Source organism: Clinocottus analis, unplaced genomic scaffold (genome assembly GCF_023055335.1).
Source record: "Clinocottus analis isolate CAN_PGR_092001 unplaced genomic scaffold, fCliAna1.0.p SCAF_19, whole genome shotgun sequence".
Lineage (NCBI taxonomy): Eukaryota > Metazoa > Chordata > Actinopteri > Perciformes > Cottidae > Clinocottus > Clinocottus analis.
In genome coordinates, this window is record NW_027175920.1 from 9,265,321 (window position 1) to 9,286,548 (window position 21,228).

Here is a 21,228-nt window from a genome sequence, read left to right on the forward strand (position 1 = left end):
AGACAAATACTACTCCCAATAGAGAAGAAGAAGAAGAAGAAGAAATACTATTTCCTGTGCCGCAAGCGTTGAGCAACAACCTCAGAAGGTTTGTCCAGAAATACTTTTGTAATGAGTGTGCATAGGCGCTGTCATCCAGTAATATGTGTGTATATTTATGTGTTTTACATTTCTTTAACAATCCGACATGCTTGTAAAACGCGTGTGTTACTTCTTTGCAAAAAGTGCTGGGTAGCTCGGTTAGCCAGCTAGCACGAGCGTCACATTCCTGTCATGTTTACTGTCGAGCGAGTTCAGCTCACGTTATGTGAAGCCAACACATCTGCTGACACGTGAATACAGTCAAGGAGCTAACGGATAGATAATTTATCTCAAATTCAACCCTGTTTTGGAGTGAAGTGAACAACCTCCGTACCAACGCAAGAGTCAAGCTCAATAGTTGTAATGCACATGTCACTGGAGTGAGGAGGCTGACCCGCTCTTTGGGATTGCTCTTTTTGTTTTCCACTGCATCGTGAGCTTAAAGCAGCTATTAATCAATAACCAGCACGAGGCAAAAAGTGATTAACACAAAATAAACGTTTTAATCATTTTAAAGCGACAGACGAAACAGAGATAAACAAACCATCTGACAGTAATGGTATCTTGAAATCATAATATATATTTTAATATAAAACTATATCAAGAAGGCGACAGACTTTAGGTACCCCTAATCATGACGAGATGCTTATATATGATGTAACATTAAGTCAGGGTTAGCTTCCATATCTTTGTGACCAAAGTCTAAATAACAGATCATTGTTGACAATATCATTTTTGATTGTGTTTCTATGTGTTATTGACATGACAAACTCTCACTAGTAATCTGGCTCTCATGGGAGCACATGAAGAGGACTCTGTGCTGTTGCAGACATTGACGAGGCTGGCAGTTCTTCCACAAGTGAGTAGTGAAGCCGTTTCAATGTCTAAAATGTTAAACCTGCACATATGTTGCACCTACTGCCACCTCTCATGCCTCTACATCAACTAAAAAGATCTAACGTCGTTTAGTGCCGCCTGCTGGTGGAGTTTTGAACTGCTTTTAAAACATTTTACATTCCACTCGGATTTATTTTTAAAGTGATGCTGAAAAAGTAGTACAATAATTTGCTATTCATTTGATGCATCTTGAGCTCAAGTGAAGTCACTGTTGTCTGCTCCAGGAACATGGAGAAGATGTCGCGTGTTACCACAGCCCACAGCAGCAGTGCCATCAGTGGCCGAACGATGTTCTGCCACTTGGACGCTCCTGCCAACGCCATCAGCGTGTGCCGGGATGCCACACAGGTGGTAGTAGCTGGCCGCAACATCTTCAAGATCTACGCACTGGAGGAGGAGCAGTTTGTGGAGAAGCTGAATCTACGTGTCGGCCGCAAACCCTCGCTCAACTTTAGCTGTGCAGATGTCATGTGGCACCAGATGGAAGAGAACCTTCTGGCCACGGCTGCCACCAATGGGGCAGTGGTCACCTGGAACTTGGGAAAACCCTCTCGTAACAAGCAGGAACAGCTGTTTACAGAGCACAAACGCACTGTCAACAAGGTGTGCTTCCACCCCTCAGAGGTTTACATGCTGCTAAGTGGCTCGCAGGATGGCTTCATGAAGTGCTTCGACCTGCGCAAGAAGGAGTCAGTCAGCACTTTCTCAGGTAAATATTTTGTGATATGGATCAGATTATTACTATTAACAGAAATACAGCTGCTTCATGTTTTGCATGACATAAACATCATCTTAACAAGTCTTTATAGTGTTGTTTACTGGAAGTGTTTTCTGCAATTTTGTGAAAAACTGATTTAACATTGATTAAGAAAGAAAATCACAAGTATTGGAGCAGAAGTATTGTTTTTTACTGTTGATTCCCCCCCCCCGCCCCCTCCCTACTCACTTCCTTCCAGGTCAGTCAGAGAGCGTAAGGGACGTCCAGTTTAGCATTAAGGATTATTTCACATTTGCTGCTACCTTTGAGAATGGCAACGTCCAGGTGTGGGACATCAGGCGGCCAGACCGCTATGAGCGAATGTTCACTGCCCATACTGGCCCTGTTTTCTGCTGCGACTGGCATCCTGATGACAGGTACATTAAAGTTTCTTTGTGACACATACTGGACGTTTTTCATCCAAAGGTATCTTGGGTCATTCTATTTGCCACTTGCAGATGTTTTTTATTATTGTCATTTGTTAATAGCCGTCTCCCTTTATTTCTATTTTAGGGGATGGCTGGCGACAGGGGGCAGGGACAAGATGGTGAAAGTTTGGGACATGACCACAACCCGGGCCAAGGAGATTTATTGTGTCCAGACAATCGCCTCAGTGGCGCGGGTTAAGTGGCGGCCTGAGAAGAAGTTTCATTTAGCAACCTGTTCCATGATGGTAGATCACAACATCTACGTGTGGGATGTCCGCAGACCTTTCATTCCCTTCGCCACGTTTGAGGAACACAAGGATGTGACCACTGGTATAGTGTGGCGCCACCAGCATGACCCTCATTTTCTGCTCTCTGGCTCAAAGGACAGCACACTCTATCAACACATGTTCAAGGACGCAACTCGTCCCGTGGACAAGGCCAACCCCGAGGGTCTGTGCTTTGGACTGTTCGGTGACTTGGCCTTTGCAGCCAAGGAGAGTCTGATCAGCAGTGACGCCAACAGAAAGCCTTACCCTGGAGGCGACCGACGCTACCCCATCTTTTTCTTCAAGAAGCCCGACCCGACAGAACAGTTTGCCCATGTGTCCAGCGCCCTTAGTGTCTTTGAGACAGACTTGGATAGTAACTGCATGGACTGGTTTGTCAAGACGGCACAACTTTACCTCCTCTGTGGGAAGCCGTTTGCTGAGCTGTGTGATCACAACGCCAAGGTGGCCCGCGAGCTCAAAAGACCTCAGGTCAGACCGATCAATACAGGAACAAATCTATACTTCGTAGTTTTCTTCTTTTTCTTTTAACAGATAATCCAGTTAGGTGTTTCCAATTTAAATGTGACCTTGACAGATTATGATTTTCAAATTGTTGAATTTTACTGCGAAACGTTAACACATTTCACACTTACGTGAATCTATTTTTATTAGTTCTATGATCTATTATTCTATTGATTACTGATGATTATGATTAATTCACCGTTTGTTTAACAGATCGTAAAAAAAATCAACCAACTTGTATCTTGTTTACAGTAACATGTCACTTTTTAGCACATTTCTTTCAATACTAATGTGTGATATAGTTTTGTGTTTGGCATGTGCAATCAATAACTTGTCTTTTTTCTTTAATGCAAAGGTTTCCACAACATGGGCCATGTTAAGAATTATGTTCTCTGACCCAGCAAACCTCGCAACGCCCGGTCTAAACCACAGCCTCAGTAAACTGGGCACCTTGCCTTTAATGAACAGGTAAATCCCATTCTGAAAGCAACCTCACAAAACAGTAATGTCAGTCATCATCTAATGCTGATGTACATTGTGCTCTCAGTTTCAACATGAAGGAAATGAGTTCGGGGATGGGCACAGAGAGTAGACTGGAGCGCAATAAAGGTGAGAGCAGGCAGGACAACCTTCACCTGGAGCCTGGGAATTTGCACATCAGCAATAATAATGAAGGTGAGTGGCCAATAAAACTTCAGCTCATCTGCTTTGTACTTGTGTTATCTGTATAATATTCAAGAATTGTCTAAATAAGCTGTTTGTTTGATTTCCCTTCAGATAATGAGGAGACGGAGGGCAGCGAAGGCCAGGCTGAGTACATGTTCGGGGATGCTGAGTTGGATGACGATGACCTTTACTCTATGGAGCACGATAACCAAGCAGGTCAGTCACAGTACCTTCTATGAGGAAACCGCATGCGTAAGTACCTGCTATTTATAGCTTCCTCCATGCTCAGCACTCTCTTGTCTCATATTATCTCTGCTCCTTTTGTCACAACAGAAGAGCAGGAGTGCACGCTGCCCCAGGAGGCCTTTCAACTGCGCCACGAGATCATGGATAACCCGTCTGCTCCGGAGCACCTTCAACAGGACAAAGCCGACTCCCCGCACGTCAGCGGCAACGAGGCAGAAGTCACTTGTCTGACGCCCATCGAGTCCTTCTCCCTCATCTCCATTTCCCAACCGCTGTTTACCCCACATTTACCTGCCAGCTTCTTTTCTCCAATCGTGCGGGAGATGCTGAGCTACTACGCCGAGCAGGGCGACGTGCAGATGGCCGTGTCTGTGCTTATCGTCTTGGGGGACAGGATTCGTAAAGAGATCGATGACCTCACCCAGGTCAGATAAAGATAGGTGTTGAAAACTGCATTAGAAAGATTCTTTGTTCAAGGACTGTCTAGTTTTTTTTGTTTGCACAGGCATTAATGAAAACGTTTTTGTTTTCCTGAGAATTAATTCAACGGGCTGACTTTGAGCTGATTATAAATATTTAATAAATAATTCAGTAAAGTACCTGAATATTCATTTTAGTTCTAATTAATCAACATGTATTGAATACTGTTGATGTAAAAAGGAAAATCGAGTGATTTTCCTGATCTAGTTGTGCTTCCATTTCAGGAGCACTGGTACATGTCCTACATAGACTTGCTACAGCGATTTGAGTTGTGGAACGTGTCTAATGAGGTCATCAAGTTGAGTACGTGCAGCGCTATCACCTGCCTGAACCAGGCGTCAACAACACTTCACATCAACTGCAGCAACTGCAAGCGGCCAATGAGCAACAAGGGCTGGATTTGTGACAGGTATGAACCGTTTATGAGTGTTTGGTTGCTGGAGTTTATTTATTTTTGTTCTTACATGACCCGAGCTCTGACATGCGCCATGCATTTCTCCTCTAGGTGCCACCAGTGTGCCAGTGTATGTGCGGTGTGCCACCATGTGGTGAAGGGATTGTTTGTGTGGTGTCAGGGCTGCAGCCACGGTGGACATCTGGAGCACATCATGAACTGGCTCAAGAGCAGCGCCCACTGCCCCGCTGGCTGCGGCCACCTGTGCGAGTACACCTGAAGTCCATCATGACCACGGTTCACACAACTGGCGCTCAGTGGGACTGAGAACAAGTCGCCACACCAGCCTGGATCACACAAAAAGCCCATTCCTCCACATGGGCCTGGAGTCGCTCATTACTATGGGTAGAAGGACTGCTGTGTGTCTATGTGTGTGTTTGAAGTAAGATTAGTAAAGGTCTGATGTACTCTAGTCCAACGGAGGAAGAGGATTATACACACTCTCCCGGACAGCCATTCAAGAGCAAACAAATTCATGTTTGAATTGGTGATTATGAGCCAATGGTGGATTTGCATAGAGGCAAATGTTACAACAGATATTCACAGAATATAATTATATTTTTGTTAATTCACACTTGCTGCAATTTACATTGTTTTTAAACCCCTCAGTAAAATCCTGAAGGCTGTACAGGGAGAACTGTTTGTGGATTGATAATGTTTGTACATAATGCTATGTCTTATTTTGAAGGACTGTAGATAATGTTGAAATAATTTATATGAGAAATAGCTCTATTCAAACAATACATTAAAGCAATACACTTGAACTTGAAGTACTCTGTTTTGTCAACTATATTTAACAGAAAATAACGTAAGATGAACCCCGACAAAAGTTAAAATGACCTGCATTCATTCAGCTGCAGTTTCACGGCCGGCTGTGGCCCAATACATCAGTACATCTGTTTCTACTCCTGTGCTGAGCAGTTCCAGTGGAGGACTCAGGATAAAACATCTTGCTTGAGGGTACTCTAGTGAGAGGAAAGAACAACCACTTATTCATTTTCCCCAATCATACTTTACTCTCCTGGGCCCTGAAATCCCAACTGGCAGCCCGCCAACATCTCTAGCCTCAAGTCCTCCGGCTAGACAGTGTGCTGCTTGTCACAGCTTGTATATCTCACTACTGGTGAGATGCACAACAGATAAGTGTGGAAGCCAACAGAAAAAAGCTTTGTCTTGGGTGACATTTGATTGTTGCTGTCAGAATCCGTCACGTCCCAGTACTGTGCAGCCTGATGGCAACTGGTTGGAGGATTTTACAACCATTGTGACGTGTAAATTATCAAAGAGATGGAGAATATTGTATCAATTTAGTCTCAATTCATGACATTTATTGTGTTTATTTGGACACATTTACGTCCTGGATGCTGCTCATGAACACAAGTGTCCTCTACTCCTGTCTGCTGTCCTCACTGGTCCTGTAATCATCATCATCATCACTAAGTCTCCCATTAATACATCTTAAGCTGTCATTGGGGCCAGAGCAGTGACGTCTGAGTTGAGTGAAGTCAGAGTTAATGAAAAATAAAAACATGCAAGCTTGAAGCCGGTGTATCTGCATCAGCTGCTAAAGCTAAAGTCAGCCAACATTTATATTGTGCCAAGGACGTTAACTGAGCAACAACCATCAACACATCGTTTCACCGCCAAGGCGCCGGGCACAGTAGTGGTTTTTCACATGAAATCCCAACCAGGAGGGAAATCCCTGACCGAGAGGCTCAGCCTGCACAGAGCTGCTCTGTAGTTTTAGTCAAATATAAAAATGACCACCTTGGTAGAATCTGACAAATCTAAGCCACTTGTTAAGATTAGAGATATCAGGACATTAAGTCTAAGAGTGAGTCTATACTTGTTTGTAAATCTCCCAAGATATGTCTTCTGAAATGTAACTTCAAAGAAATTGTGTCCACACTTCAGGCAACAAGGTTTTAATACAACCAAGACTGTCTGGCAAAAGATACGGGAGAATTTCAGGGTAAGACGGATCACATTTCTGAAGCTACAGAGTGAATCTGAACGCAATGCCAAACACTTCATTGCACCACTGACCAATCTGTTGGGCCATAATGTATTGCTGTATTTAATATGATTAACTGACAGCATTCACACATTTCTCTTCTATGCATTCAGCAGGACATTATTTTTAAACAACTAAGATTTCATTCAAAGTCATGTCTTAACTGACTCGTACTCTACGGCTTGTGGCACAAACATAATTTAAACCACATTTCATATTGGTGGAGAGTACAGTTTTTCTCAAAACATTTCACAGTATCTGCTATCAGTCCCGTCTCCTCTCCACCCAACTGCTGGAGTCCAGCATCCAACCAGCACAAGCGAGTGAGGGTCAGGTACCCTTCCTGCCTTTTTGTCATGTCACTGCAATAGCTGCCGTCCACGTCTGGCGAGCTCTGGTCCATCTGCCGATCCGGGAGGAGCAGCAGGTCAGCTGATTCCCTCCTTGAGCCGCTCTGGTCTAGCAGGGCAGGCCTCGTCTTTGGCCTTCTCTCGTTTCAGTGAGATTATTCAGGGTGGTTAGATCACCCGCCGTCAATTATTGGCAAGAAGCCTCCTTGAATAAAAGACAGAAAATGTATTTTCTCCTGATTTATCAGAGCTAGAACCCTTTAACACTTGTTGTTTCATCCAATGAAATGTACAGGAAGCACTCACCTGTAATAGTTAAGGCTGTTCCCAGCTATCGGAGACTTTTTCGGGGGCACTCAGTCGCCTCAGACTGTGAAGCACAGTTTGCAGGGTCCCCGCTGTGATGACGAAGCAAGCAGAATCAGAACCGTTTATTGCCAAGTGTGTTTCACATACAAGAAGTTTGTCATGGCAGGTGGTGCATAACATTAGACAATAAACACAGTTCCAGAAATAGGAACATATTACATTTACAATGCAATATAAAATCTATTCATAGAAGTAGACAACAGTATGAGCATTAAATACCACAAAATCACTGAGCACAATGCCATCTTACCCAGTTCTTCTTCGTAGGAACCCAGCTTCTCTAGTAACTCTGCCACACTGGAGCGGTCTCCAGCTGCAATGAAAAGTAAAATAATATATTAATTACCAAATATAAAAGGAGTTATCCGGCACACAGGCAACCTCGACTCACCTTCAACACCATTGTCACCTTTTGTTTTATCTTCCGCGGAAGTGAAACAGGAGAGCAGTTCAGCGCTGCAGGCTCTGGACTTCGCCAGTGTGGCGGTCATGTCCTGAGCCAGCCGGTGGTTCACCACCAGCTCAGCATGGACCCTCCTCCATGCCATCTTGTCCTCCATCAGACATCCCTCCATCACGGTACGCAGCTCCTTCTCCTGAGACACTTGGCTCTGAAGGCTCTCCGCCTCCTCACAGTGCTACACAAGGGAGTTAGTTTAACGTGGGTGAAAGATGTTCAGTCCGGTCAAGCAGTGTAAAGCTTCTGTACTGCAGTTACAGTGAGTGTTTGCATTGTTGTTACTTTGTGTAGCTGAATGGCCATCTCCTGCATCTCCGCTTCGAGCTGGTCAGCATAAGCCTGTTCCAGAGCGTCGCTGGGTGGTCGCGCGCTGCTGTGCCATCTCGCTATAGCCGAGGTCATCTTTCGCTTGGGTCCAAACAATCTGGAGTGCAAGAAGGGATTCAGCATTTCACGTGCAAAACAAAGGCTGTATGTGCCGGGGTCAGTGTGAAAGAATCTTACGTTATCCCGATTTCTTTGAGATCATTTTCAGTCAAGGTGAGAAATATCCGCAGGTCAATGTCTTGCTCTTCGAGAACGGGGAGATACTTAGAGAAGCCAATTTGTTCCAAGAACTCTGCCAGCTCCTACAGAAATAGAAGACGTTAGATCCAAGTCAGACCAGAATAGACAAATTATAAATACATGATAAAGTAAGCAAACGTAGACATGCCTTTGGACCAGTGTAAGAAGGTGGAAGACCAACATGGGATCGCATCCCACAGTTCCCTGTACCGCTTGGGTGAGCCGCATCGTTGCTTCCATGGCGACTCTTGCCCTTTGAGTGGTGGCCCTTAGTTACGCGGCGAGAGCTGCTTTTTTTGCACTGGTCGGAGTCCTGATGGAGAAAAGAACACAAAGGTCAAAGAGAAATGTAACGACAGTCTGGTGTTTGACTGAAAAGTGAAACTGCTGCGCTCTTGCGCTCACCTCGTTACTCTCCACCGAGCCTTCCCACTTGAGGCCAATCACATGCGGCAGGCCTTCGCTGCTGCTGCTGCTGCTCCTCATGGTCGGCATGTCATTTTCAAAAAATGGACTGTCATCTGTGGCGGTATCATTAAAATATTGGATTGCTTTGACACTCAGTGTAGCTGAGGACATTACTTATATCACGTTGCCGTTTCTTTCTTCCAAAGAGACACATTTCAGATGTCACAAAACACTCGTAGTGCCTCTCACCTCTGCTGCTATTGCTCTGGCCGTCCAGCTCGTTTATGGGCGAGGTCACATCACGGTAGCGGATACCCTCACTCTGTTCGCCGATATCACGAGATGCCACGGAGCTAGGCGGCGCTGCTGGAGGCTCTGTGGGGAAAAAAGTAGTATTAAACGGACTATATTACTGAATGGCTGTATGCTGAGGGGGATTGAGTTTGTATTATTAGGAAAACTGATTTGTCACATTTTTGAATAATCCCTGTGTTGAAATCTAAATTTTCAGATCTTCCCACGACTCAAGGAAATCTATCCACTGTACACAAAGTAGTGTAAGTGTCAATCAATCTCTAAACCTTTAAATGTACAGACTGATTGTGTTTCTCTTTTTCAGAAACGTTTGTGTAATTCGATCAGATGTCTTATGTGACGGTACCACACAGTTTGCTGGTGCCTCCTACTCGGAACTTGGCAATGGCCTGGGGCCCATCATGGATGCTAACGCCTTTAGCTCGGTTACGACTGTGCCTCGTCCGCGGCGGTGCGCTGTCCGAGTCCTCGGAGGAGCTCAGGTCTTCAAAATGTCCTGACGAGTTGGAACACACAGAAAATCATTACGACCATAAAAGACATAGGAGAACAACATATTTAGTCAAAAGAAAAGCAATGAACAGTTTCAACAAATACCTGGTTTGGTCCTTGGAGAATGCGAGTCCATGATGCTGACAATCTTGGTATAGCCATATATCATGGCGAGGGCGCGGGCTGTCTCTCCTTTACTGTTACGGTCATCCACTTTAACTTTCTGTCAACGAATAAAACAAAGCACATGTCCTGTCATCTTGTTGTGTTGTCTTCTTTGTGTAATGCCATCACCCATCCTCAGTGTAACACACTCACATGATCAAGCAGGTACTGAACAATGATTTCATGTCCAGAAGCAGCAGCCTCCATCAGGGGAGTGAATCCAGACCCTGGCTCCCTGTGGAGGTAGTAAAGGTAATCACAAACTCAGGTCTGAAATGCTGCGGTGCTTTTTGGATGAATGAAGACGCTCACTTGACATTGGCATCAGCATTGTTATCGAGCAGGAACCGGACCATCTGCTGGTGGCCTGTGCTCGTGCAGTGAAAGAGAGCGGTCCAGCCTCGAGAGTCCTTCAGCTCCAACTCAGCACCTTGCTTTTGGGGAAGAAAAATAAGCCTTTCGTACTCTGAACAACAAAGTGTTGAAACAGAAAACTTTAAATCCAACCCCTTATCGAGAAAATAACTGATGATCCTTCCATCGTCATGATAGATTATCTTAGATTCAACCTAAGATTGCTGAAACTGAAACGTCATCTTGTGAATTAGTTTCATCCAGATTTATTTTCAGTTTTAAATATTATGCACATGCTTTGATATATACCAGATCTGACCTTAAAGTGCTCCTACAGACATACTGCATACCTTATTTTATGGTAATGTGACATAGTTACCAGCAGGTGGCCTTCACTTTTGTGGAGCTGGATATTAATTTAACCCTATGATGAGCATACTGGTGGCTTTAGTCCAATAACTATAATCCAATTATCTTTAAAAAGAGATTTTCTAAGGGACCCTGCTATTCATAAAATGAAAGGTGGTTGTCCCGTTACCGCAAGGTAGTGGTTCATTTTGTATTCTTGAACAAAACGTATCTCAACATGTGCTGTTTTTTGAACACACAAACATGGCATGGCATGAACGGTTACTGTCTGAAAGCCATTTTGTACCTGAAGCAGAAAGTATGCGATGCTTTCATTCCCACAGCTTGCTGCCAGCATCAAGGGCGTTAATCGTTTGGCAGTGGTTGCGTTTACGTTCACGCCGGCCTCCAACAGGAGATTCGCAATGTTGTCATGGCCGATGTAAGAGGCATACATCAGTGGGGTCCATCCTCCAACGTTCTTGCCATTCAGGTCCACCTCACGTCTGAAAGGACACAAGATCATTGTTGTGAAGAGCAGTCGATGATTTGATCCTCTATAAGGGTTGAGTTCAGGTGTGAGCCATTTGGCATTACAGTCAGCAGAGCCCTGGGCTCTCGACTGGCAACAACTATTTGAGTGAAAAATGGTTCTAAGCAGGTGTATGTATACGATACCCTATTGCTGGAGTTATTTATGTTAACGTTTAAGGAAGTACATCAAGTTAATTTTTGGGTAGCCAGATATTTGCTTTCCATGTATTAAATGTAGTGTATGGTGATAGTACATGGTACAGATTTTATTTTGGGATAAAACCAGCATTGTTTGTGCCAGCCTTACCTGCCCTACCACCTATGCATGTCTACAGATTTAAAAAAAATCCAATTAAAGTGGACTTTTCTGATGTCTCATTGTGCCTGACTACACGTTCATAGTGTTAGCCACAGCACAGTCCTGAGTGGTGAATATATTACAATAATAGTTATTTATCAATGCACATTGATAAGGCTGTGGGTGTAACAAACACATCCACTTTTTGATACACCCACTTTTTGATACACTCCGCCACCACGTCGTACTGGCCGATGGAGCAGGCGGTGTGGAGGTCCAGAGGAACGTCCAGCTCCTCAAGTGGCACCAGGGAGTCACCCAGCCACAGGGAGAGGCTGGAACCCAGCTGCTCGGACTCACTGGCTTCGTCACTGAGCTCAGACATTTTCTACCTCTCCGCTCGTTCCTCCACACACTCCTGAAAACAGAGGCGGCCCTGAGAACGAGCACCAAACATGAAGATGAAAGGTTTTTTGTGATTCATATGAAAACAACCCCACATGTGTTCATATAATTACCTGCATATCTTCTTTTCACTGAAAATTGTAATTACCCCACATTTTAATTTATTTAATCCTATGTTTTAGGCTCCCCTGTTCCACAAAACACATTGATCTTCCCATAGTCATATTTACGAATAAATCATTAATCATAATAGACTCCACTGAGTTTATTTAATAATTCTGACACTATTTTACATGAACAGTTTCTTCACTGAGAAAATAAATCAATGGACCCTTTCTCCTCGAACTCTCTTCCTAACATGACATCAGCTGTTTCAACATTTAAAAACGGTGTTTCTCATCTGATCCTCGAGACAACTGGATCCAGTGGTTTCCTGATCTTAACTGTCGCTTCCTCCATCTTCTTCCCGGTGGTACTCCATTAAAAACGAGCAGTGCCGTTTTCAGTCCCTTCACACCAGTTAAATGTTTCCTCATGTAACCGTAACATATTTTATCAGTCTTCTAAAGTTTTAGCCATTGTCACCTCTAATTATTCGTCTAAAAGGGACATGTTCATCTTCTCTACTTGGTGCCTTTTACTAGCTCGAGCGTCCAACTTCACTCTTTATCTCGCTCAATGTTCGGCCATGGTGTAAACTAACTGCTGCCCACCTGCCTAATAATGTACAGACAACACGAGTTCACATGACAGCACTAAACGAACCAATGTGTTATAATATAGGCGAATATCTCGAGGTAAAAACTTACGAACAGGTCCCGTTAGTTTGTTTTCTCAACGGCCGACACTTTTTTGTTGAGTGTGTCACACTCAATTGTGTTCGTGTTGAATCATGCCCCGCCCTTTCCGGTTTAAATGGCGGCATGAACTAATACTGTACAAAGTAATGACTGGCATGTTTAATAATAAACTCTTTGAATTTATCTTTAGGAAAATGATTCAGTTTCTACGTGTCAAAGAGTCTGATTGTTAAGGATTAGAGATACACTGAAAATATGATACAGTATAATCTATATCTATTTTCCAAGTTTCCATTTTTTTTAAAATAGTGATTCAATTTGAAGACTGGACAATTTCACCTCCCTGTTTTTTCAAAAGTCTTTCAAATTAAACATTTTGAGAATGAAAAATCCCACTTCTGGTTGGATTGTTCACAGTTCGACACTCAGACCTGTAAAGATTATTCCCAAATAAACATCTTCATTTTGAGGGGTCACAAGCTCATAAACTTGGTAATAACTAATGAATGACACTGTAATATTGGAGTAAGTAGCTGTTTACAAGACTATAGGAACTATAGAGACTATAGGAATAGAAATGTTCGTATTCACACCGTCACTTAACTACACCTTCGGAGATGTGACATGTATAAAAGCAATTATTACCACACTTGTCATGACCGCTCTGTTCCTCACCCAACATCACAATTGTAGATTGACCTGACCTCAATACAGTAGCTTCTGATGAGGAAAAACTTCATTTAAAAAATACAATGCATACAACATACAAAATCCTTTATTACGATATTAGGTACATGATTGTGAGATTTTAAGTGTTACGATTGTTTTTCTCCCATTACCTCCAATGCAGACCACAGTCACAGTCCAACATAACGTATAAGGAAACGTGTCTCCAGGGTGAAAATCAAAGAAAATTGAATTTAAACTCCTCCTTTGATGAAGTAAAAACAAAAGCTGACGTCTCTTCCTGCGTCTGTGCTTTCAGGTCTGTTTCCTGGGCAGCATCCAGGTCCTCTGTGCCTGGTGTTTTGACCTCAGCTCTCCGGTGGAAAAGTGACTTCTTTGGAGAATTTGAAACCACTTTGACTTGAGCTGACGCAATTTCTGTTGGGATTGGAGAAAACTTTCTATTAACAGCACTTCGACCAGACTTCAACATTTTTAAATAGTTCATTCATTATTTTTACCGGTCTAATCACTCCACTGCTACACTCCACTTACCACTCTTAATTAATTTGAACTGCTTGCTCTTCTCCTCGTCCATTTTTTTCCTGTAATCTCCAGTCATGGCTCTCATCACCTGCCTCTTCTTGGCTAAAGGAGCTTTTGCACTTCGTAGAGTCTTCAAAGCACGAGTGGCTTCCTCTTCTGCCGGGAGAAAATATGGTATTAACATGTCATTAATGCCTTCCCTTGTAATACTACAAAGTACAGTCTGATTATGTTCACAGTACACTTCACAAGTGCACCTCAACATATAGATGGAGACTTTATTAATCCCATAAGGGGAAACATGGTCTGAGTATTAACATTGCAAACATATTTTGTGTAAACTGGTCAATGATGTAGAAGGTAAATGTCCTACTCTGTTTTGGTGTACCCTTCTGGGATCCCAATCCCATTTCCAGCTGCTCGATGCACCAGTCCAGCTGTCTGTTCAGCTGCTCCTCTGCACTCTGAAACACAAAGCCCCGTTTAGAAAGGAAATCAACTCATCAACTTGACCCGGTGGGATTACTTTAAAGAAAAATATTTCACACTGACCAGCTCTGCATCCTCACCGCCTTGACTCCCCTCAGCTGAATTTGGCGTCTGCTGTGCCTCTGCGCTAGCCGAGAGGTTTTTCTTTCCTGATTTCTTCTTCTTCTTCTTTGATTTTGATTGCACTGACGGCTCAGGTGGAGAGTTAACCTCCTCTGGTGGGGAAGGCTTTCCCTGGTGTTGGCTGCTCGGAGAAGAAATGTCTCGGGTCTCTGTCGTCTCCATGGTTTCCACAGGAGTAATTTGAAAGTTGAAGGCAAATGCAGAGTCCTGTCCTGTGTTGGATATCCAGCTCACTCCCGGTTTGGTCTCGCCGACTGATGGAGGTGTTTTTTCTTGTAGTGCTGGAGAGTTGACAGGGAGAAAGTCAAATCTGAAAGTGTTGTCAACGTGAGTCCAGAGGGGCTTCTCAGCTCTGTCGTTGACAGGACCAGAGCTGTTTGGCTTTGGTTCAATATCTGTTGAATGAACATATAAACACAAACACATGAATAACTTCTTTCTGTTCAGAAACACTTATCTTCTGTCTTGAGACCCATTTTCAAAAGAAATTATTCTCAAGTGTAATATATCGAGCTGTAAATGAGCAATCGTCTTACTTTGAATTGCATTAATGATCTCAAATCGTATATTAACTTGATTTCTAAAAGACACAGTGTATGACACGATCCAACATCATTGAACACATTTTAAGCTGATCGAGCCAACTTCAGTCACATCAAACTGGGAACATTTTTTCGTTTTGTTCCGAAAACAGACAGACAACACATGCGACTACAGCAAGACTCGTTATGTTGAGTAAGATTTGATGTACCTATAAACAGCAGCCTTTCCTCTGTCATGCTATTTACTTCCAGTGTTGCAGGTCTTCAGTTGAAGCATTTAGCTCAGCGGTGCGGACTCAATTTGTAAGCCAACATGTGTGAAATACAATATATTGTCTGTTCGGTATTGCTGCGTTCTGAAAAACGTACCATCGGTGTCACCTTATAATACGTCCGTCTAGGGATATTTCCCCAACGAGTGTCGTTCCGCTTAGTGGCTTTCTCGTGATCAAGTTATTTGAGTGAGTGGATTGACTAAAACAATGTTTTAATGACTATAAACTGTTAAAAGATAAATACGTAGACATTACAGACTGATTTCATGTTTTTGTATATGAAAAATAAATACATGAAAAAGGGGTGAATAGGAATAAAGGACACCACGGATTAATTTGCAAATAAATGTGAAGGCGTATTTACAAATATTTAACCGTTCGAGTGTTAAAAAAAGGAATTTATGAAGAAATGAAAGTATACAACAAAAAGGGGTTAACGCAATATAAAGACAACAGTAAGAGTAATTTGGAATCATAAACAGTCTGTAAACACTGTAAGATGATAACGATCATTATAACAGGATAACGTAATCTAATGAATGGCAATAAAACAAGCGGATTTTGTCACCAGGGTGTTGAAGACTGACTGCTCTCTGTATCAGTTTATAGCTAAGCCATCTTTGAACAAGCACAAAGGATCTGATCAGTGTCAGTCTGTTGCCTGATGCTTGACCACTGCCAGGGTGTTGTCAAACATATGTTGATCTGAGAAAGAAGCAGGGACATCGGCAATGTATGATATTAACAGAATTATCTATCCAGAATGTTTTTTGGCGCTCAGTACTTGCTCAGGTTTTTTGTGTGTGACACAATGCCAAGTGTTTTTTCTTAATCATTTGTGGAAATACAGAGATGTGTTTACGTGGCTTATGCTACGTTAAGTCTGCAATGCTTGCTTGGTTTAAAAACATAAATACAAAATCCCATGTGTTAAAACAGATCTGTGATTAGTATTATTTTTAAATGCACTTTATTTCTTCTTTTTGTCATGCATTTTGGTATATGTTCAAATTATAGCCAAATGTAGTGTTATGGACTCAAAACAGCTGGCTTGTGCTGGAAACTAAGGATGTGCAAGTGAATCCTCAACAGAATAATACCCCGTGTGATGTGGGTATGACCTGCAATTTACCACGCTTTCCCAATCCATCACAGCGTTCATATTTGTCGTTTTTTATGTGGCACCATTGTTCCCTTTGAATAAAGGGATTCAAGCTCGGTGAGCACCAGACTTTAAGAGATTGATCAATCCTAAAAAATAAATCGAATAAAAAGCTTATTTCAAAACTGTGCGGATTAAGAAGAAGCAGTTTCCGGTTGATGCAAAATCATGTAGATAGCCTCAAAGAAGACGCTATGCGTGCATCAATCCACTTAAATGTTGAGGCAATGGTATTCCTTATTCCCTCCACTAATCACATTCCGTCAGGGATTTGAGTATGGACCAGTCATGTTGGTTTGGGGGCGGGATTTAAAGTGCCGCTCCTCTAAGGCTATAAATACCTCCTCCTCCTCCTCCGCTCAAAGCAGAAGACTGACGTGCGAAGTGTTAACACAGTTTCACAGGAAAAGAGACGCAAAAGGTAACGCGAGACCGTAAACTGCATTGTTGTGATTTTCTACATTCGGTGTTAATTGCCATCAACTGATATGTCGTAACGCTAGTTTGATTTTCCAAGTTGACGGAAACGTTAAAATACGGGTGGACGAGCGGTAGCCGCCAGTCTCTTGTCAACAAAACGGCGCGCGCCATAGCCAGTAGGCTAACGTTTATACTCGGGCTAGCTAAATTTATTTTAAAGACTACATAGAAACGCAACTTATCAAGAAACCCTTGCTGTTACAATTTATTGTACAACTAAGGTGTACTTCCCTTGACTGGTGTCCCATTGGACCAGACAACTACAGTGTCTTGAATATTGATGTTTTTAAGCCGTACCACTGACTAGAGCTAGCTGGCGCCATTTTGCATCGGTTGACGCTTCGCTTTAAACCTGCTCGCTAACGACGGCAAAGAAACGTGTTTGTGTGCTGTGGCTTAATGGTGGCGGTGCTTTACACGGGCTTGTTTTGTTCATTTTAAACCATCTGTGTATCGATGGCGGTTATACTGTATCTGCATATCAAGAAACGTCCCACCTGCTAATGAGTTGGCGCCAACTATACGTTTGCTAAGATGTATTAAGGATAATTCTGATAATTAGTCGGAAAATGTTGAAGGTGAAGTTACATTTATACGCGAGAATGTAACGTGAGGTAATTTCGAGGGTCGACGATGAAGTTGCTGCAGTGGATGAGGCGATAACTCAGCCCTGTAACTATTGTAATATCGAGGATTACGTTTTGAAATTTAAATAATTGTTGGTCTGTTTTTTTTGTTTCCAGACCCCCAGGTGAAGTATGGCTCGTACCAAGCAGACCGCTCGTAAATCCACCGGAGGAAAGGCGCCGAGGAAGCAGCTGGCCACCAAGGCTGCAAGGAAAAGCGCGCCATCCACCGGTGGCGTGAAGAAGCCCCACAGATACAGGTGATGTTACACGTTTATAGAAATACTGAGGTTTGTTTGTAGCAAGGCCATGTCGATTTTAGTCTCCTTGATCTACAACTAGAGCTGAGGCAACCAATAACACACCTGTTTGAATGCAACGACGAACATTGTAGTAGTTTTGGGTCCTAAAGCATCACATTCCATGTTTTAGGCCTGGTACTGTTGCTCTGCGCGAGATCCGTCGTTATCAGAAGTCCACTGAGTTGCTCATCAGGAAGCTGCCTTTCCAGCGCCTTGTGAGGGAAATCGCTCAAGATTTTAAGACCGATCTGCGTTTCCAGAGTGCAGCGATTGGTGCTCTGCAGGTGAGATGGCAATGCAATTGACATAACTTTTTGAAGAAGCTACACCCAGTGGTTTTAGTTATAATTCTGCTTTTCTTCTCCTTGTAGGAAGCCAGTGAGGCATACTTGGTTGGACTGTTTGAGGACACTAACCTGTGCGCTATTCACGCAAAGAGAGTTACAATCATGCCCAAGGACATTCAGCTGGCCAGGCGAATTCGAGGAGAGCGTGCATAAATTACTTTGATTTTATCTTTTTAGTAGGGGGTGGGTGGGTCTGACTGGGGGGGGGTTGTTTTGTAAATCTTGGAATTATTACCAGCATGTGTACCACCTAATTTGTCACATGTAGTTTCTGGCATGTTTTTCTTTTTGTACTTTCTTTTACTCTTTGACTGTCCCATTTACTGTAGAGTAGAGCTTCATATCTGAAAATGCTGAAAAACAAAATACTCCACTGCCTTTCTCAGGTTTGCAAATCTATTTTAGAATCCGTACTATTTAATCCTTTCTGCATGTCATGGGATTTCTTGTGCTGTAAATAAACTTTCCGCTACCTCAAATGAATGCATTGTCTGAATACATTTTGGATAAGAATATTCATATGTAGCTTAAATTTGACGAATTCACTTTTTTCTTTTTAAGTTGCTGCCTGTAAAACCATAAAAGGGGCCTAAGTTCAGATGGGATCTGGGATTCAATATGGCTAGTAATTAAGTAATTTACATTAATGAAAAGAAGCAAAACTAAGTCAGTGTAATTACATTTTTAATAAATGTTTCAAATAGGCAACTGAAGTTTGAATGACAATTTATGCTGAGGAATGTTCCTTGCAGTGGGCGGCTTTTACTGCTATGCCAAAAGTGTTACTACAGTCACAATAAATATAACCTGATATATACACACGTCCCACATTTGAACTTATTTATTTTGCTCGTCTTCTTCCTCAACTGAAAGCAAGCCGGGTAAATGCTCATACAGCTCCTTCTCCAGTATCACATCAATGTCCGACTGGCTTCTCAGTGCACACCACAGGAGTATGCCGAGGAAAACCAGGCTGATGGGCACGACTTTCCACAAGGGCTGCTCATACTGACTCCCCATTGAGCGTTCAACTTTCCAGGTTCGGTGACTGGCTTTACTGGTGGAGAACTTAATGGGCTCATTGTTCACTTCTTTATCCCAGTCTTTGGACTCTGCCGAGGTCTGAGAGCTCAGAGATAGTGTACGCACACTGTTCACTCTTCTGAAAAAAGAACAAAAGTAACTATTAAACATCCCTGCTGTATACACAATCCAATACAACCTGTAATGTTATTTTTCTCCATTCCCAGTACTTGTAATTAAAACTTGCGAGAAGATTGCATAACAGAAAGCAATAATGTATAATTTACATGAGACTTTTCAAATGGCACTCCATACTCTAATTACTTTAACATGATTCACATGTATATTCATCTACACAGTTATTAAAAATACAGGTGTTTGCCTCAATTTGATATCAGTCAGGCTCTCATACACCATATTTCATTTGTTGGTCTCCTATAACTGCTTCATTGATCGTCAATTATCAAACTAATCCCATGAGGCACTGGTTGCACTCACAATTATTTTATATGATCTGACTTTGTAACTTGGAAGCAGTCAGTATTAATGCCTTCTCGTTACCAATCTACATTGTGAAAAAAGCAAATCTGTGTTGAGTCCGACATGAGATGCTAGTGATTAGTTACATTGAGTTGTATTATGGTGTCTCTTCAGAAAAAATAGTATCGGGCGAAAATTATAACCTTATGGTAGTGTGTTCAGATGTTGATTAGGTCGATGAAATAGTGACAGACAGTTGAGGTGAGACAACAACATAATATAATTTGGGACCTTATTTCTATTCGTATCGTCAGAATAGCAAAACATGTAATTTCAAAGTTGGAGTCTACGGAAGCTACATTTGTGCTCACAGACTAACAGCTTTGAGACCCATATGAACATACACCATGTGTCTGTGCCGTAACACCATAGCTTGGGTTCCGTATTATCGGTCGTTCATATAACTAGTCGGCCCCGTTAAAACGTTGCCAAAGAACCGCACCACTACTCACAGTCAAGGCAGTTTCTACAGTTGCACTACTCACCCAACAGTCCGTGTGGCGTTATGAACAAATATCCCTCGACTGAAAGAAGCACGCATCACACCGGAAAACACGCGGCTTGTTACTGTAGACATCTCGGACAACTGGTCATTTTGGGATACACTGCGTTAGCTAAATAAAAGGCTTCCTTACGAAACACATCTTGTTGAGGTCATACGACTCATTGTTGTGCAACCTTATAGTCCTTCCGGTGTCGCCGTTGAACGCTTGTCAGAAACGTTCCACTTAAATTGATCGTGATATCTAAAATCTCTCCACGTTATTCATCCGTGTCATCAAAATCATTGTTATTACTAATATATTATACTGTTATGGTTAACATGTGAGGATCAAACTTTTTAATTTTCCAGATAGTCTATATCTGAGGTTTGGTGAATAACAATATCATATCGTTTGGCATAATTTTACTTGAGAGATTATTTAGTAGCGGTTCTGGAGCTTATATTATAACAAATTATATGATCTCAAGCAAGAGAAAGAGTTGGCCAGTTGTTGTGGACTTGTCGACGCTGAGATGGCAATGGTCTTGTAAGTTAAAATATATGTTTCCAAATGCTTCTACAAAAGTAAATAACTAGCCTTTAAATTCAAGTAAATATCATGTTTTAGTTTGAATAGGCACGTTAGACCCTTTATCAATGTAGTAGAGTAATTTCAGACGCAAGTCTGCTTTTACACTGTAACAATGCTCAACATACAATTCAGTTTTCTTTTTGTTTGTGGATTAATGCTGCAGTATTATTGCCTTTTTCTGCATAAACATATTTTCAAACCACAATTCCAGAACCATCATCATTTTTGTATGTGAAAATATAAAATACCACTGACGCTGAGCGCTTCTGAAGCGGTCACATGCGTCACATCGGTCGACCAATCATAAAGCAAAGAGCCATATCTGACCAATCAGGATTCACCTATGCAACTT

At 42.4% G+C, this 21,228-nt stretch overlaps 5 protein-coding genes across 6 annotated transcripts; 2 read left to right on the top strand and 3 right to left on the bottom strand.

Moving 5' to 3' along the window:
• Positions 1–32: 32 nt before the first annotated feature.
• On the top strand, positions 33–5,504 carry wdr24 (WD repeat domain 24). Its single transcript, XM_068583303.1, has 11 exons — positions 33–88; positions 862–940; positions 1,203–1,687; positions 1,935–2,112; positions 2,249–2,921; positions 3,310–3,422; positions 3,502–3,629; positions 3,732–3,836; positions 3,954–4,291; positions 4,571–4,755; positions 4,852–5,504. The coding sequence occupies exons 3-11, from the start codon at positions 1,207–1,209 to the stop codon at positions 5,018–5,020; spliced, it is 2,370 nt and encodes a 789-aa protein (XP_068439404.1). The 5' UTR covers positions 33–88; positions 862–940; positions 1,203–1,206; the 3' UTR covers positions 5,021–5,504.
• A 1,205-nt stretch (positions 5,505–6,709) lies between these two features.
• anks3 (ankyrin repeat and sterile alpha motif domain containing 3) lies at positions 6,710–12,747 on the bottom strand. Of its 2 annotated transcripts, none has more exons than XM_068583231.1 (16): positions 12,689–12,747; positions 11,693–11,910; positions 10,950–11,148; positions 10,253–10,374; positions 10,094–10,175; positions 9,881–9,998; positions 9,630–9,779; positions 9,218–9,343; positions 8,966–9,081; positions 8,709–8,873; positions 8,498–8,622; positions 8,276–8,417; positions 7,943–8,171; positions 7,784–7,846; positions 7,471–7,562; positions 6,710–7,369 (listed from the first exon to the last, which is right to left on the bottom strand). In XM_068583231.1, exons 2-15 carry the CDS (start codon positions 11,857–11,859, stop codon positions 7,480–7,482), a joined length of 1,887 nt encoding a protein of 628 aa, XP_068439332.1. In that variant the 5' UTR covers positions 11,860–11,910; positions 12,689–12,747; the 3' UTR covers positions 6,710–7,369; positions 7,471–7,479. The 2 variants fall into 2 exon arrangements, with proteins under 2 accessions (XP_068439332.1, XP_068439331.1); XM_068583230.1 differs by having other exon boundaries at positions 7,925–8,171.
• A 711-nt stretch (positions 12,748–13,458) lies between these two features.
• On the bottom strand, positions 13,459–15,424 carry cunh8orf33 (chromosome unknown C8orf33 homolog). Its single transcript, XM_068583671.1, has 5 exons — positions 15,255–15,424; positions 14,444–14,898; positions 14,265–14,355; positions 13,901–14,047; positions 13,459–13,783 (listed from the first exon to the last, which is right to left on the bottom strand). The coding sequence occupies exons 1-5, from the start codon at positions 15,280–15,282 to the stop codon at positions 13,584–13,586; spliced, it is 921 nt and encodes a 306-aa protein (XP_068439772.1). The 5' UTR covers positions 15,283–15,424; the 3' UTR covers positions 13,459–13,583.
• A 1,358-nt stretch (positions 15,425–16,782) lies between these two features.
• On the top strand, positions 16,783–18,716 carry h3f3d (H3 histone, family 3D). Its single transcript, XM_068583885.1, has 4 exons — positions 16,783–16,903; positions 17,706–17,848; positions 18,021–18,174; positions 18,262–18,716. The coding sequence occupies exons 2-4, from the start codon at positions 17,721–17,723 to the stop codon at positions 18,388–18,390; spliced, it is 411 nt and encodes a 136-aa protein (XP_068439986.1). The 5' UTR covers positions 16,783–16,903; positions 17,706–17,720; the 3' UTR covers positions 18,391–18,716.
• A 346-nt stretch (positions 18,717–19,062) lies between these two features.
• uqcc4 (ubiquinol-cytochrome c reductase complex assembly factor 4) lies at positions 19,063–20,467 on the bottom strand. Its single transcript, XM_068583883.1, has 2 exons — positions 20,286–20,467; positions 19,063–19,399 (listed from the first exon to the last, which is right to left on the bottom strand). Exons 1-2 carry the CDS (start codon positions 20,375–20,377, stop codon positions 19,075–19,077), a joined length of 417 nt encoding a protein of 138 aa, XP_068439984.1. The 5' UTR covers positions 20,378–20,467; the 3' UTR covers positions 19,063–19,074.
• Positions 20,468–21,228: the final 761 nt, after the last annotated feature.